This window comes from Diaporthe batatas (assembly GCF_019321695.1).
Source record: "Diaporthe batatas strain CRI 302-4 chromosome Unknown Contig00027, whole genome shotgun sequence".
Classification (NCBI taxonomy): Eukaryota; Fungi; Ascomycota; class Sordariomycetes; order Diaporthales; family Diaporthaceae; genus Diaporthe; species Diaporthe batatas.
The window spans coordinates 253,728-267,223 of record NW_025408574.1 but is presented as its reverse complement, the minus strand read 5'-3'; the positions used below and the strand labels follow the sequence as shown (position 1 = coordinate 267,223).

At 49.5% G+C, this 13,496-nt stretch overlaps 2 protein-coding genes across 2 annotated transcripts; both read left to right on the top strand.

The window, feature by feature from the left end:
- Positions 1–2,586: 2,586 nt before the first annotated feature.
- On the top strand, positions 2,587–6,258 carry KVR01_013453 (uncharacterized protein). The gene is made up of 4 exons (XM_044782962.1): positions 2,587–3,631; positions 4,020–4,745; positions 4,822–4,962; positions 5,029–6,258. Exons 1-4 carry the CDS (start codon positions 3,572–3,574, stop codon positions 5,902–5,904), a joined length of 1,803 nt encoding a protein of 600 aa, XP_044637534.1. The 5' UTR covers positions 2,587–3,571; the 3' UTR covers positions 5,905–6,258.
- A 3,633-nt stretch (positions 6,259–9,891) lies between these two features.
- KVR01_013501 (uncharacterized protein) lies at positions 9,892–12,874 on the top strand. The gene is made up of 5 exons (XM_044781619.1): positions 9,892–10,297; positions 10,378–10,702; positions 10,768–10,842; positions 10,920–11,975; positions 12,032–12,874. The coding sequence occupies exons 2-5, from the start codon at positions 10,523–10,525 to the stop codon at positions 12,317–12,319; spliced, it is 1,599 nt and encodes a 532-aa protein (XP_044637582.1). The 5' UTR covers positions 9,892–10,297; positions 10,378–10,522; the 3' UTR covers positions 12,320–12,874.
- Positions 12,875–13,496: the final 622 nt, after the last annotated feature.

Below are 13,496 nucleotides of genomic sequence, written 5' to 3'. Positions count from 1 at the left end.
AGCTTGCGCTGAACAAGACTTACAACGGGTACAACGAAGGTTATTTTGCACTATCGATGTGACGACGCACCATCTCTGCTCTGGCGTGTGACACTTTTTCTTTTTCTCTCCGGGGGCAAGCACCTCCTAAACCCCCCGTTGGCGGCTGATCGGCGCATCTCGTGTTGCACGACACGAGGCCGATGAAGACCGCGGGATCAGCCCTTTTTCACTTACCGATGGGGATCAATTATGGGAAAAGACGAGAACCGGGGAGAAGAAAAAAAGCAATGACAAGCAAAAATAAATAAAACAAACGTGGCGGCGCCTCGGAGGGCCAAGCGCCGAGACAATGGCCCTCTGCTTTTTTCTTTTTCTTTTCTTTTTTTCTTTCTTGCCTTGCTGCTGCAACAATTAAGCGTTGGTCACACAGCTGCCACGACAGACGATGTGATGTGCCTGTCGTTCGTCTGTTGGACGTGTGGCTTGACGAACTCCTGTCACGCACGGTACGTGACAAGAAAAGCAGAGCCAACATACGTGCCTCTCGCACTCGGTTCACCCTCCCCACCCAGCAACACGGCTCCTGCGGGTTCGCAACCGTGGCCTTGTGCTCACCGGTATTGGACCTGTGTGAGGTAATAATCTGCTGCGGGAAAATACCATGTATCGTGCAGGCGAAGTGCCGGAACGGTACATGGCCATTGTGTTACTTGAGAAGCCGAGCAGGCGACGAGGAGGGGTTAGTTAGATTGGGAGACAGTAGATGTGAATTCTAAAGTTTAGCGAGTGGGGCTTTGGACTGTTTATCCTATAGAAGGCATGAGATAAGCCTTGAGCCCGGATCAAAATCGTGGTTGAAGAGTATGTTTGTCCGGGTTCCCCAGCATGTCATCAGAGGGCGGTGAACCGGGCGAGTGGACAAGGTCCAGATGTGTGGCTCGTTGATGCCATCCTCGGGTGCCAGGTCCATTATCGACCACCGGAGATGGAAACCGCGTCGATACCTGCTGCCAAGACGCCTCACGCGAGACAAGGAATAGGGAATGAAGCTCGGTTGAAGGAAGCCACGGCGCTACTGAACAATGCCTGTGCCTGAGTGAAAACCGCGAGGTTGCCGAGGTGACACGGTATGCGCATGCGCAACCTCCGAATGCAATGGGGCCTGACCGGTCCTGGAAGCGAGCTGAGATGGAGATGCAAGATCTCCAGTGAGCATTTCGTTCTGATCAGATCACACACAGCATCGCCTGATCGCGTAGTAGCATGCGACATGTCACAAAAACTGACCGTCAAGCTGGCCATCCGCGTCTTGCATGGTCAAGGCAATGGGGTACTATGTAGTACCGCACCCTGCGCAGAGATGACTGGATAGATGTGAGGCGTCGCGTCATGGGATCTCCCCAAAGAGTTGAGGCCATCGGGGCCTATGCTGTTCACTCCGATGCCCGCCAGGGAACCAGGGAACCAGGGAACCCGGGAAACTCCGTCCCTGCGATGGAAGGAAGGGCTTCTTGACTTCGGCTGTCAAGCGGATAAGCCCGTCGTCCCAGCGAAGCCACGTGGTGCTCCGGCTGGGAGCCCCCCCCTTGCTCACGGCCGAGTTGGGCGGCGCTCTCAGCGCGGCGGGTAGGGTCAACAATATCAAAGCACCCCAACCAACTCCACAATGGATTCGTGACGGGAAATTTGCCTTGACTCGTCGGGCTGTGAACGGAGGTGGTGATCTGCACCTGGGGTTGGCTGGTCGGACAGGCTGACAGGATGGGTGAGGAAGAAGGAAGGAGGAAGCTGTCGTTGGTGGTGGTTTTACCCTGGCCGGCTGACAGCATCGAGGAAGAAGCAGATGGGAACTGCATACATGCTCGCCTAGAGGGGGATGAATTGGAATGGATGGGCTATGTGGGTAAATATTACACCCGACCTGCCGACCCGGCCTCGGTCTGTTGTGTCAGCAGCGTGTAGACTGACAGACTGACAGACTGACAGACTGCCGTAGAAAAGAGTCACGGCGGGCAGGGTATCCTAGGTTTGCAGGGCTGCAACTGTAACATTGAACCACAGTCCCTGGGTCATCTTGCAGGTAGCCAGAGGCGGCGCCCCCTGCAGGCCAATTTGTTGCAACTCCCCAGCTCCCCAGCTCCCCAGAAGCACGGAATGTTTCCATAGAACCCCCTGCGCAGGTGCTGTGCCGCAGTGGCCCATAACCCCATCTCCAGTGTAGTGTAGTACCTAGGTACATGAGCAGATACCGAGGACCTGGACCCTGCCCGTGGGCAGTGGCGGATTGGCAGTCATCAAAACGGCAAGCAGAGTTGTTGCTTTTGAGAGCGTGGTAATTTGCCTTGGGGGCCAGATGTGACTGACCGGTCGCTGCGCCGTAGCCATGTTTGTAAAACCAAGTGAGAGTCCTGACCATAATAGGCATTTAGCGGAGCAGCACCTAGGTGGTTAAGATTTGCCCTGATCCGCAGCAGCCGAGGCCAGAGTCGAGTTCACGCCTGCTGTCACAGTACCACACAGTAGCTCGGTGCTCCCTCTGCTTGCCTCCTCACCCTGGGCCACCACCCCCGCCATGTGCTCCTCCCCCATCCAGCCAGTGCCGGCCCAAGCCAAACCTATATCGGGATCGACAGATGCACTCCGGCTGCTGCTTGCCTGCATGTGGTTCCAACTTCAGCCTTGTCCCGTGGTGCCCCCATGCCCATTGCCCACCATCTCTTTTTGTGATACATGCACTGTCTGGCTGTCTGGCTGTCTGGCTGTGCTCTCAGGCTCTCTGCACCTGCAATGCCCAGTCTGCCAGTCCGTAGCGAGTACCTGCGTACCTGCGTACCTCCTTCAAACCCGTCACAAACCCGTCACACCCTTTCACAAGGCATCCTTGCCTGTCCCGTTGCAACGCTGTCGCCGCCGAGTCCGTGTCCTTCCCGTCCGTGTCCCGACCCCATTCGACTTCCGGGTCGGACAGCTGCTGGAACATCCATTGGCAGCTTGCGGTCAGAGCTGGGCTTGAACAGGCGACCCACGGGGAGCCGCGCTGGGGTCCAGTCTCATTACAAACCCTCCGCCCGGTTCTCGTCCTCCTGTCCACGGTGAACTCGCTGCTCACACTGATATCCACACTGGCTCTGACACGCTGCCATTGGCACAGGCACAGGCGCAGGCACAGGCACAGGCGCAGGCACAGGCACGTCAGGACCTCACCAGCCCGCCGGAAACGAGATTCAATACGCCACCCTGGTCTGCCCTGACCACTGCTCTGGGTCCTCTTGCCCAAAACCATCAGCCTGCCACATACCCACCACCGAGGCCTCACTCTAGGTGGCCCACCCTCTTCCCTCGGCTCCTGGCCCTCTCTCTCTCGGCACCTCGTTTCATAGTATCGCTGAGTCCACCAGCAGTGCGGTGGGGAGACGGAAAGAGGGGCCTCGGTTGGTCATCAGCGACGAGCAGGTTCCCTATTAGGGCATCTCTTTCGCAAATACCACCTCCCGCCCGTCTTGGTCCGTACCGCACTACATCCAATACTCCGTACTCAAGGACGGTTCGGCTCGAGAAAGCACCCCTCTCTGAGCCCTCCTCTGACACTATGGTCTATTGTGGCAAGGCGTCCTTGGGATGCTCGTCATGTCGTAAGCGGCGGATAAAGGTACGTCTCTGTCTCCTCACTTCCGCGCCCGTCCGGGCCTGCGTCCTCTGATGCCCACAGAACAAGCCTTGGACCCTTCATCGTCGCCCACTGTGGGATACATATGAAGTCAGCAAGGCATTCTGCAGGGAGCACCAGAGTCACCGTCTCCACCCTGTCCGAACCTGCAATGGGGTCCTCTCATATTCCCCATGCCTATCGCACCCCACGATGCAGCCTCTGGCTCACGCCATGAAAGCACTGCCTGGCCCAGACATTGCCTGCATGCTCTGGGTGGTGTGGTCAATCCCGCCAAATGGCAGCGCTCTTCTGCCAACTCATGCACCAGTCGGCCCGGACGGGCTGGAACTACCAATGGGCGCCCACTCACTGACCTCGATGCTTCTAGTGCGACAGACGGCAACCGGAATGTACACAATGTATCCGTGTGTCAAAGGTGTGCCCGGGTTATCGAGACCAGCTCTCGCTGATGTTCCGGGACGAGACGGTGAAAGTTGAGAAGAAGGTGCGCGCCTCCTGGGGATGTGAAGATGGAGCTGCGTCGTCGTCAGCCTCTTCCTCAGCGGACGTCCCTGTTCGAAAAGGCCCGGCCAAGACCAAGAGGTCTTCTTCAATGGCGTCCTCAGTAACATCCGGGTCGATATATGTATCAACGCCTTCGCCTTCATTCGCCTCCGCCTCTCCAATATCGCCCAACTCTTCACGTGTCCGGGGCGGCAGCTCCTCACCGCTGACCGCTACAAGCAGCCCCACGACGACACGGTGGAAGATTGAGGGCTGGGACTCATCCAAACTGCCGCCAGCCATACCTACGGACCCGACCGAGCTTGGGCTCACATTCTACGTCAACCATTACATCATCGGATACCCGGACGAGGTCAGGAAGGCGGAGGACCTCAGCAGTCAAACGTGGTTCCAAAGCTCTTCATCTCAAACCACCATGGCCGCCCTCGGTCTGGCTGGGATGGCGAATTTGCACGATGACAAGCAGCTACAGCACTTGTCGAGAATAAAATACGGCGAGGCCCTCGCGCTCACGAACAATGCCCTGCACAATCCATTACAAAATCTGGAGGCGGCTATCAAGACTACCGTCATGCTTGCTCTGTTCCAAGTAAGGATGTGCATTGAACATGCATTATTGTTCCCCACGTCTATGTTCATGGGACGCTTGCTAACAGCGGTCTTAGTGCGTTCGCGCACCTCACGAGTCTCACGACAACGTCAGAGTTCATCTGTTAGGTTGTCTGGCCCTCATAAGGTCAGCGCTGCCAGTTGCCACCGCACCGACGCTGGGAATCAGGGGCGTGCTACAATTATGCTACTCATTGGTGGGTAGATTCCCAGGACATCAGTTGGCTGTTCCGTGAATTGCCTCCTTCTGACTATCCCCGCAGCTTATACCATGCGTCACGAGCGGCGTGAGCCTCCCAGAGAACTTTTTCGACTGGCTTCGGGAGAGAAAGACCCTTGACCTCCTCCCCGAGGACGAGAAACCGGGCGCCGACCTCGTTTCGATCATCGCAAGATTCGCACGGCTCAGCGCCACGCTTCGTGCCACGACACTTGTCGACGGGACCGGGGCCAGTGAGCAAATGCTGCAGCAACTGCTAGCCGTGGACGCGGAGATGGATGGCTGGGAATCATCACAGCAAGGCAAGTGGAAATACGAGGTTGTCAGCTCGCCGGATCTGCCGCGCGCGGCCGTCTTCCGCGGCAGCTACCACCGCTACTCGGACGTGTGGGCGTCACGGATATGGAACCACTTCCGCTGGGCACGGCTACTGGCCAACCAGCAGATCCTGGAGCTGGCAGCAGAGTGCCCGCAGACCGCCTCGGGCGCCGCCGCGTTCAAGCTGCCGCCGGGGTCGATCCCTTTCCGGGAGGACTGCGTCCGCGAGACGGTGTGCCGGCTGGCGGTGGACGTGCTCACGTCGGTGCCCACACACTACCGGCACCCGCGGCTGTCGTGGGAAGAGCTGGACATGGTGCAGACACACGGTGGGGCGGGCTCGGGCGCATTCGGCATCCCGCACCTCACGTTCCAGCTCCGGGTTGCTGCGTGCGCGCCGGGGGTGCCGTATGACGTCTGGCGGTGGGCCCTGGACACCCTGGAAACAATATGGTCCGAGCTGGGCATGCTACATGCCAAGAGTCTGGCCGAGGTGTTGAGGAGACACCAAGACAAGCTGGACAGGGAGAGAGCAGGAGGCACGAAGGTGAAGATTGAGCAAGAGGCCGATGGCTTGGGGAAACTGCCCGTGACAGTGTGAGAGAAGGTATCATATTCCTTGGATTTGGGCTCTTTTGAGCCTATGCAATTGTGCGAATGTCTGTGGGGTCTGGATATTGATGCGGGCTAGGTGTATCCGAAGCACCCGAAAGACTCATAAGACTCTATGTGTATAGCCATGGTTTTCCGGGCAAGGGCCGGTTGCATTTACAATGCGGTGTGTTTTGATTACTGAGCGAAGGGTTTGGGATATGGCGCATACTTTTATAATGGTGTGGCTGTCCCTATTGTGGACATTCATTATGGTGTTAAAAGCAAGATGCCAAGATGGCATAAGGTTTGGGTGATATTGGATGAACAATGGCACATACTTAATATATCAACATAAGCTCTGTGGACAGTCTCGGCTGCAAATGTGTGAATTGATTGTATAGCCGACTCCGAGAAGCATTAGTAATGCCTGCAAGGTGACCATGATAAACTCACCCAAAGCACACATCATGATAAGCAGGCTTGCTGTCCTTATGAAGTCTGCACTTTATGTCCCCCCCCCCACCCGGATCGTTTGGAAACACACTACCGGACAACGTCCAGGAGTAGTCATTACCGTTGCTACCTAAGCAGAGAAAACCAGGCCGGCATACGGGCCAGCCCGCAGCCATTGACCAATCTGAGTGCTCAATTCAAGGCAATGCCTCGTCACATCTCGGGCTCTGCTCTAGGCAGTCCAAGTGTTGGGGCTATTCCCAGATAGCTTCAATTGAAAATTTGCTCTACTATAAAGATTATTTAGGTTTACTTAGTTAGTACTTGGATGGAAATCAGGCTTCAGCCACATTATATTTTTTATTTAACTATTTATCTATTCATTATCTTCTCAACTTTTAAACTAACTATTAGCTTATACCTTAAATATAAAGTTAATAATTACTTAATATATACCCTTAAACTTATCTATATATAAAATTACTAGCTTCCTTTATAAAGCTCCCTCTTCCACTATATTCCTTATATATTATATAAAAGTAAATAAATTTTTAATAATAAAGTAATATACTTAAAAAAGAAAGATTTAATTTTTAAATATCTAGATTTCTACTTTTTTATATAATATTTATCTAATATATAATAAATAAACTCTATTTAACTTTTTAAAAGGTTTTAATCTTTTATAAAATTTATATAAAAGGCTTTCTTAAATAAATTTATTATTATAATATTACTATTCTATTAATTATATACTTAAAATAGAGATTATAATATATTTAGCTTATTTAATAAGGGTAGATTTAAGTAGCTATTAAATATATTAATAGGGAAGAGCTAGCTTACTAAGTCTTATATTATAAGATTCTTCTTCTTATAAAAGTTATTTTAAGATTATTTTAATCTTATTATATAACTACTTTATTAGCTATTAGCCTTTAAGCTATTTATATTAATAATTTTAATATAATACTATTAAAAGTAATACCTTCTAGCTTTATTTATATAGTATAAAGTTTAACTATATATTTATATACTATATTTTCTTTCCACTATTATTAATATTATATTTCTTTAAATGTTAAGTCTTAAGTATTTACTACTATATAAAGGCGCTATATATATTTTATATATATAGGGATTAAAAACGAAACCACTTAGATGGAAATTAAGCTTATAATAAAAAGTGGAACTAGTCTCTGCCCTGTCCCTCAAGGGTCAACAGCCACAACGTGGTCAGTCAGATGTGCTTGTAAGTTATTATATGCGTGTCAACATGCATAAATGTCAGCTGCTGTGGTTAGAGACATTAATGTACTTCTTGTACTTTTGTATTAGCCTATCTAGGCAGACTGTCACTGCACTTTGTCTCGGGCATCAAGGCAACAGATGTGTGTCTGTATGCCCCCCAGTCGATAAATGGTTTTGTCCTGTGGGTCCTTTATGGGAGCACCGATTGAGCTTTGACGGGCAGGATCTTGGTATTCCATGATGGGGGTTTGACGGAAGACAGGGTACAAAGGACAGGGGCAGCTTAGAGTGTTTGTACTCTGTATACCTTCACAGGGGAAATAAACGTTGTTTGGCCACATACTGTTACATTGCCCCTTTTTTTACCTATATAATATAAGTAACCTTAATTTATTAACTATTAATATTAAATTTTAAATATTTATAGTTATTTTTAGTAATTAATTATTTTATTATTTATATTAATAACCTTTTAAAGGTAATTTAATATTTTATAAGTTAATTATAGTAAATAATTATTATTAATTAACTTTTATATAACTTTAATAACTTTATATAACTCTTTTAAAAAGAGGGATTAAATATTATAATATTATTTAATTTAGTTTTTATTATAAATTAGATATTTTTATAGGGTTAGGTTTAATAAATTTACTAATTAATAAATAATTAGAATACCTATTATTTAAAGTATCTCCTTTATAGCTTTAATATAGTAGAAAGAAGCGTTATTCTATTAGAAGACCCTTTAATTACTAAGTTTATAAATATAAAAGTAATATATAATAAAAAGTATCTAAAAGTAGTATTTTATTATATTAATATCTTTATAACCCTTTTTTAAAAGTATTTAAAACTTTATTTATTATTAATAAAGTAGTTTTAGAATATTTAGCTTTAAGGCTTTTAATATAATAAAGTAAAGTTTTAAAATTCTTTATATTATATATAATAATCTACTTCTTTTATATTAAATTATTAACTATTTATATTTTATTAAAAAGATTACTTATTTTTAATTTTAAAATAAAAATCTTAACTTTATTATTTAATATTAATATATATAAATATATTTATTAATAATAGTATAATAGATTTAATAATAATAGACTTAATAAATATAGTTAAAAGTATAAAGGGTTTAAATAATAGTTATATTATTAGCTTAAAGTTTAAATAGTAAATAGAATTTAAAATCCTTTTAAACTATATAGTAATAAGTTAGATTTAATAGAAATTAATATTATATTTTAATTTATTTTAAAATATTAAATAAAAACTTTCTACTATATTTACTCCTTTATAATATAAATAATATAATAAATATTTAATTAATTTATTAAATTATAGTTTAAAGAGTTATAATAATAACTTTATAAAGCTATTTTACTTTATTTATAAAGGTTTAAGTCTTTAATCTTTTATTTTTAATAAGTTCTTTTAAATAAGGTTTCTTCTAATATATTTAAGTAGTTTAATAAAATAAATAAAGAGTAATTAAGTTAATAAAAAGGAAATATTTAAATAATTAAAAGTATAATATATATAATATATAAAGTAGATAAGAGAGGTCTATACTTAATTAATAACTTTTAAGGATAATAATAATAGTAATAAAGTTAAATTTAACCTTAAATTTAAGGTTTAAATACCCTTTAATTAACTACTTCTTACTTAAATATATATTTAAAGTACCTTTTAAGTGGAATCTATTAGAAAAGTAATAAGGTTAGTATATATAGGTTAAAGGAGGAGTAATGTAATGATATGTGGCTAAATAACGTTTATTTCCCCTGTGGAGGTATAGTAGTTGAGGCAGATGAAGCTGAGGTAGACATTGCATGGTGCAGCCTTGTGAGGTGAAGGACTGCTGCTCACGTGGGAGCCCTTGGTTGCATCCGTCATCTCAGCTTTTGGTTCATTCAGTCAGTCAATTGGTAGACAAGTCAGACAGCCCAGCCTTTCTCACTGGCAGGGTCCTTTGTCATAGTTCAGTCGTCTCAACTGTAAGGAAACTAAGATCTTCAGGTCCGTGCCTGCCTGGCAGCTTCCAGGCGGGCGGGCCATTCTGTTAGTGGCAGGAGTATATTGTCATGATGGGGTACCGACACTATACCCCGAACCCTATTGTCCCCGGGTTGGAGCTGCCGTGTGAGGGGTCAAACCCTGTTCGACAGTGAATTATGCCTGCTCTTTCAAGGAGGCAGTTAGCAGTTGCAGGCGTGCAGGCGTGCAGGCTTGCAGCAGCCGTAGCTGGGGCCGCTCGAGTTCTGGGCGCTTGGAGCGTCGGATCGTCAACCTCCTCCCGTGATTGAGTGACATCGATTTTTTTGCTCCCAACTCCTCACCCGGACGAGTCCATCTACACACGACACAACCCACATCATCGCACTTGTGACCTCCTATTCTCAACCCTCCAAAGACGTCAAAGAGGCTCATTCTCCATCACCCAAATTCCTCTCCACAACCCAGGTTCCAACAAGAAACCCATCACTCTACACAAGACCCCTCCACCTCCTCCACCCGGTGTCCACCCATCTCCAACCCTAATCCGCCCAAATTGTTTTGTCATCATTTCTCGGAGCTAGCCCAAAGGCCCAGCACTGAAGGTGAATTCACTTTTATCGTCCCAACTGAATCACCTCGAGTGATCACCCAGACGCGCTCTCCACCCCAACCTTTTTACCCATAGACAGGTACGTCTCCACGCGTCACTTTCCACTTCCCTCGCCGCCTGGCAGAACCGACTTGAGCTAAACTCCACCTGTCCGGCCAGGTTTCCGCCGCACGGTTTCTCCCTGCCGCAGCCGACCTCCAGATTTTAGCGGCGCAAAACCCATCCAAAGTCCTCGAGAACCACGACACCTATCCTGAGCAACCACATATATCCAGCTAGACACTGTCGTACTACCCATACCACCATGGCAACAAACGGCAACACAACCCACCAGGAGCAATGGCGGGAGTCCGGTGGCGCCCCCTCCGACGCCCCATCTACCTCCAACACAGCCGCCGACAGCACCCCATCAAAGGATGAGGTCGGCTGGTACTTTGTCCAACAATACTACACCACCCTGAGCAAGAACCCAGACAAGCTTCACGTGAGTGCAGAGAGTCCCCACGATAACACCTAAGCGCCATTGTCATCCTGCTAACAGTTGCCCAGCTCTTCTACAACAAGCGATCCCAGTTTGTCCAAGGCCTCGAGGCTGAGCTCTCTCCAGTCGCAGTCGGCCGACAGGTTAGTTACCAATTGCTCACCATATATCATTCTCGGCATATAGTAGGCCACAATATGCTAATACTATGTATGGCCAGGCTATCTCGGAGCGCATCAAGGAGCTTGACTTCCACGACTGCAAGGTCCGTGTCTCCAATGTCGATTCCCAGGCCTCATACGACAACATTGTCATTCAGGTCATCGGTGAGATCTGCAACAAGTCTGGTGAGCCCAAGAAGTTTGTCCAGACTTTTGTGCTTGCTCAGCAACCTGCTGGGTACTTCCTGCTCAACGACATCCTTCGGTATGTGAATGAGGGAGAGGAGGAGGCTACCGAGGGTGCCGTCTCCGAGTCGGCCCCTGCCGTTGAGATGGAGGCCCCTCACCAGGAGTCCGCAGCTGCTGCTGAACCAGCTCCTGTCGCTGCCGCTGCTGCCCCAGAGCCCGAGAAGGTCCAGGCCGAGCAGCCCTCCGAGCCTACCCCCGTTGCCCTCGATACTGAGGTTGTCGACAAGAAGCTCGAGGAAGCCAGCTCCACGGCCAAGGACACTCCCTCCACTACTGCTGCCGAGACCCCTGTCGAGGCTGCCCCAGCCGTTGAGGAGGCTCCCAAGGCCGAGGAGGCCCAGACCGCTGTGGACCCAGAGAAGGTGGTGCAGGAGGTCACTGAGGAGGAGGTGAAGAAGCCAGAGCTCCCCAAGGACCCAAGTCCCACGCCGGCCCCGTCGCGCGCCCCCGCACCAGAGCCCGAGAAGCCCAAGGGACCTCCCAAGCCAATGTCCTGGGCCAGCCGTGCTGCTGCTGCCGTCGGAGTCCCCGTCAAGCCCGTTGTCCCGCTCCCCAAGGCTGCTCCCGCTGCCGCGCCCGCTCAGCCCAAGGCCGCTCCTGCTCCAGCCCAGCCCAAGGCCGCTGCTGCTCCTGCCCCGGCTAGCGAGAACACTGCTCAGGCCGCCGACAAGGACAGTGAGTGGCGGACCGCGGGCGCTGATTCCAAGCGACAGAGCCGTCAGCAGAACACCTCTACCCCTCCCACCGAAAAGGAGGGCACGCTGGCATACGTCAAGTTCGTGACGGAGAAGGTGAAGGAGGATGACCTGAGGAGTGCTCTTGGCAGCTACGGCGAGATGGTTTACTTCGATATCAACCGCTCCAAGGTATGTCCTGTTGAATCCGCCACCGTGGTGCAAAGTAACATGCTGACCCTTTTCAGAACTGCGCATTCGTCGAATACTCTGCTGCAGCGGGCTACCAGGCCGCTATCAGCGCTAGCCCGATCACCGTGAACGGCGAGAACATCGTTGTCGAGCCCCGTCGCCCCAAGGCCGGTGCCTACGGTGGCGCCAACTACAACCAGAACCGAGGAAGCATCTCCGGACGGGGACGTGGCTTCGAAGGCCAGCGATCTGGAAGCCAGGGAGGCGGGCGTGGCGGGTACCCCTCTCGCGGCCGAGGCGGCGCTCCCCGTGGGCGCGGCGGCCCCCAAGCCACCAACGCGTGAGGGGTGGCTACCGGCAGCAGGTCTTGACGGCCGTTTCATAGAGTGTTCTAGGGAGTCATGGGAGTTCCTTTCTTGGTCGGACGGTGTATTAGTGGTTGCGTAACGTCTTGCTTGCTGAACCGGCGCATTGCGATATCTGCATCCCAAGAGAAAAGTTTTCTACGTGGTATTTTTCTTTCTGTGGAATTTTGTACAGTTGACCGGGCCACACGCGACGGGGAATCTGGCGGACGTGGAGGTGGCCACGATTGCGGGTCAGATGCCTCATTCCAACATTTTTTGCATGATCATCAGGGCGAACGGCTGTATATGTAACCAGGCTGGGGACGAATATACATGATCAATGACGAGATTGTAGGGGATGATGGGCCACAGCAAAGAAGGAGGGAACAGGCCGAGGGAGGAGCAGGGTAACGGGACGGTTGAAGAGAATGTAATGATAAAACCACGAGGACGTGTATACCATTTGACGGAGGAAAAAAAGACGGAAAGTCAGTCATGGCCAGCCATCAATCAATGCCTTGGAGTTGAACCCAAAAGCGGCATTTCTCAATTACTCTTTGTGCAACCATCCCCGGCCTCAAGCCTTGGCTCAGTTGCCCTTTGGGATATGGTGATGGTTGGTCCATGCGAGAGACGGTGAATCTTGATCTGGGAGTACATCGGGCATCTGATGGCAGTCTGCTGCAGGCCACACACAGCAGTGTTAGCCGAGGCGGAGACGGCACGGATGAACTATCGGAGCAGGGCAGGTCTCATCTCAACGATGTCTACCACAGCACAGGTTCGCCCATTTGGTTCAGAAGACGCACCGTAAGTCTACGGCGGTCGAGGGGCACAGCCGACGGGCGGGCCGGGCAGCCAATGCGGACCACGATAAGCCGGTGCCTCATCATGCCCGGCCGTCCCCAGCCAGCTGACCATAAACTCCTTCCTAAAGAGTGCTGGCACTCCGGCCCAGCAAGGTAACATAAAGCCCAGGAGAAGTGGTACGCGCAGTGGGATTCCAATGACGATTGGACTACTGCCATCGGACCGGCTACTGAATCTCTCCAAAAAGTCTGGTAGAAAGTCTCGTGCCCGCCCCTTACCTTGAGGCGTGTACTTGTGACGGGCTGACTGGTGGTTGGTTGGTTGCAACCCCCGACAAGGAAGGAAAGAAGAGAGGGAGAAAAAA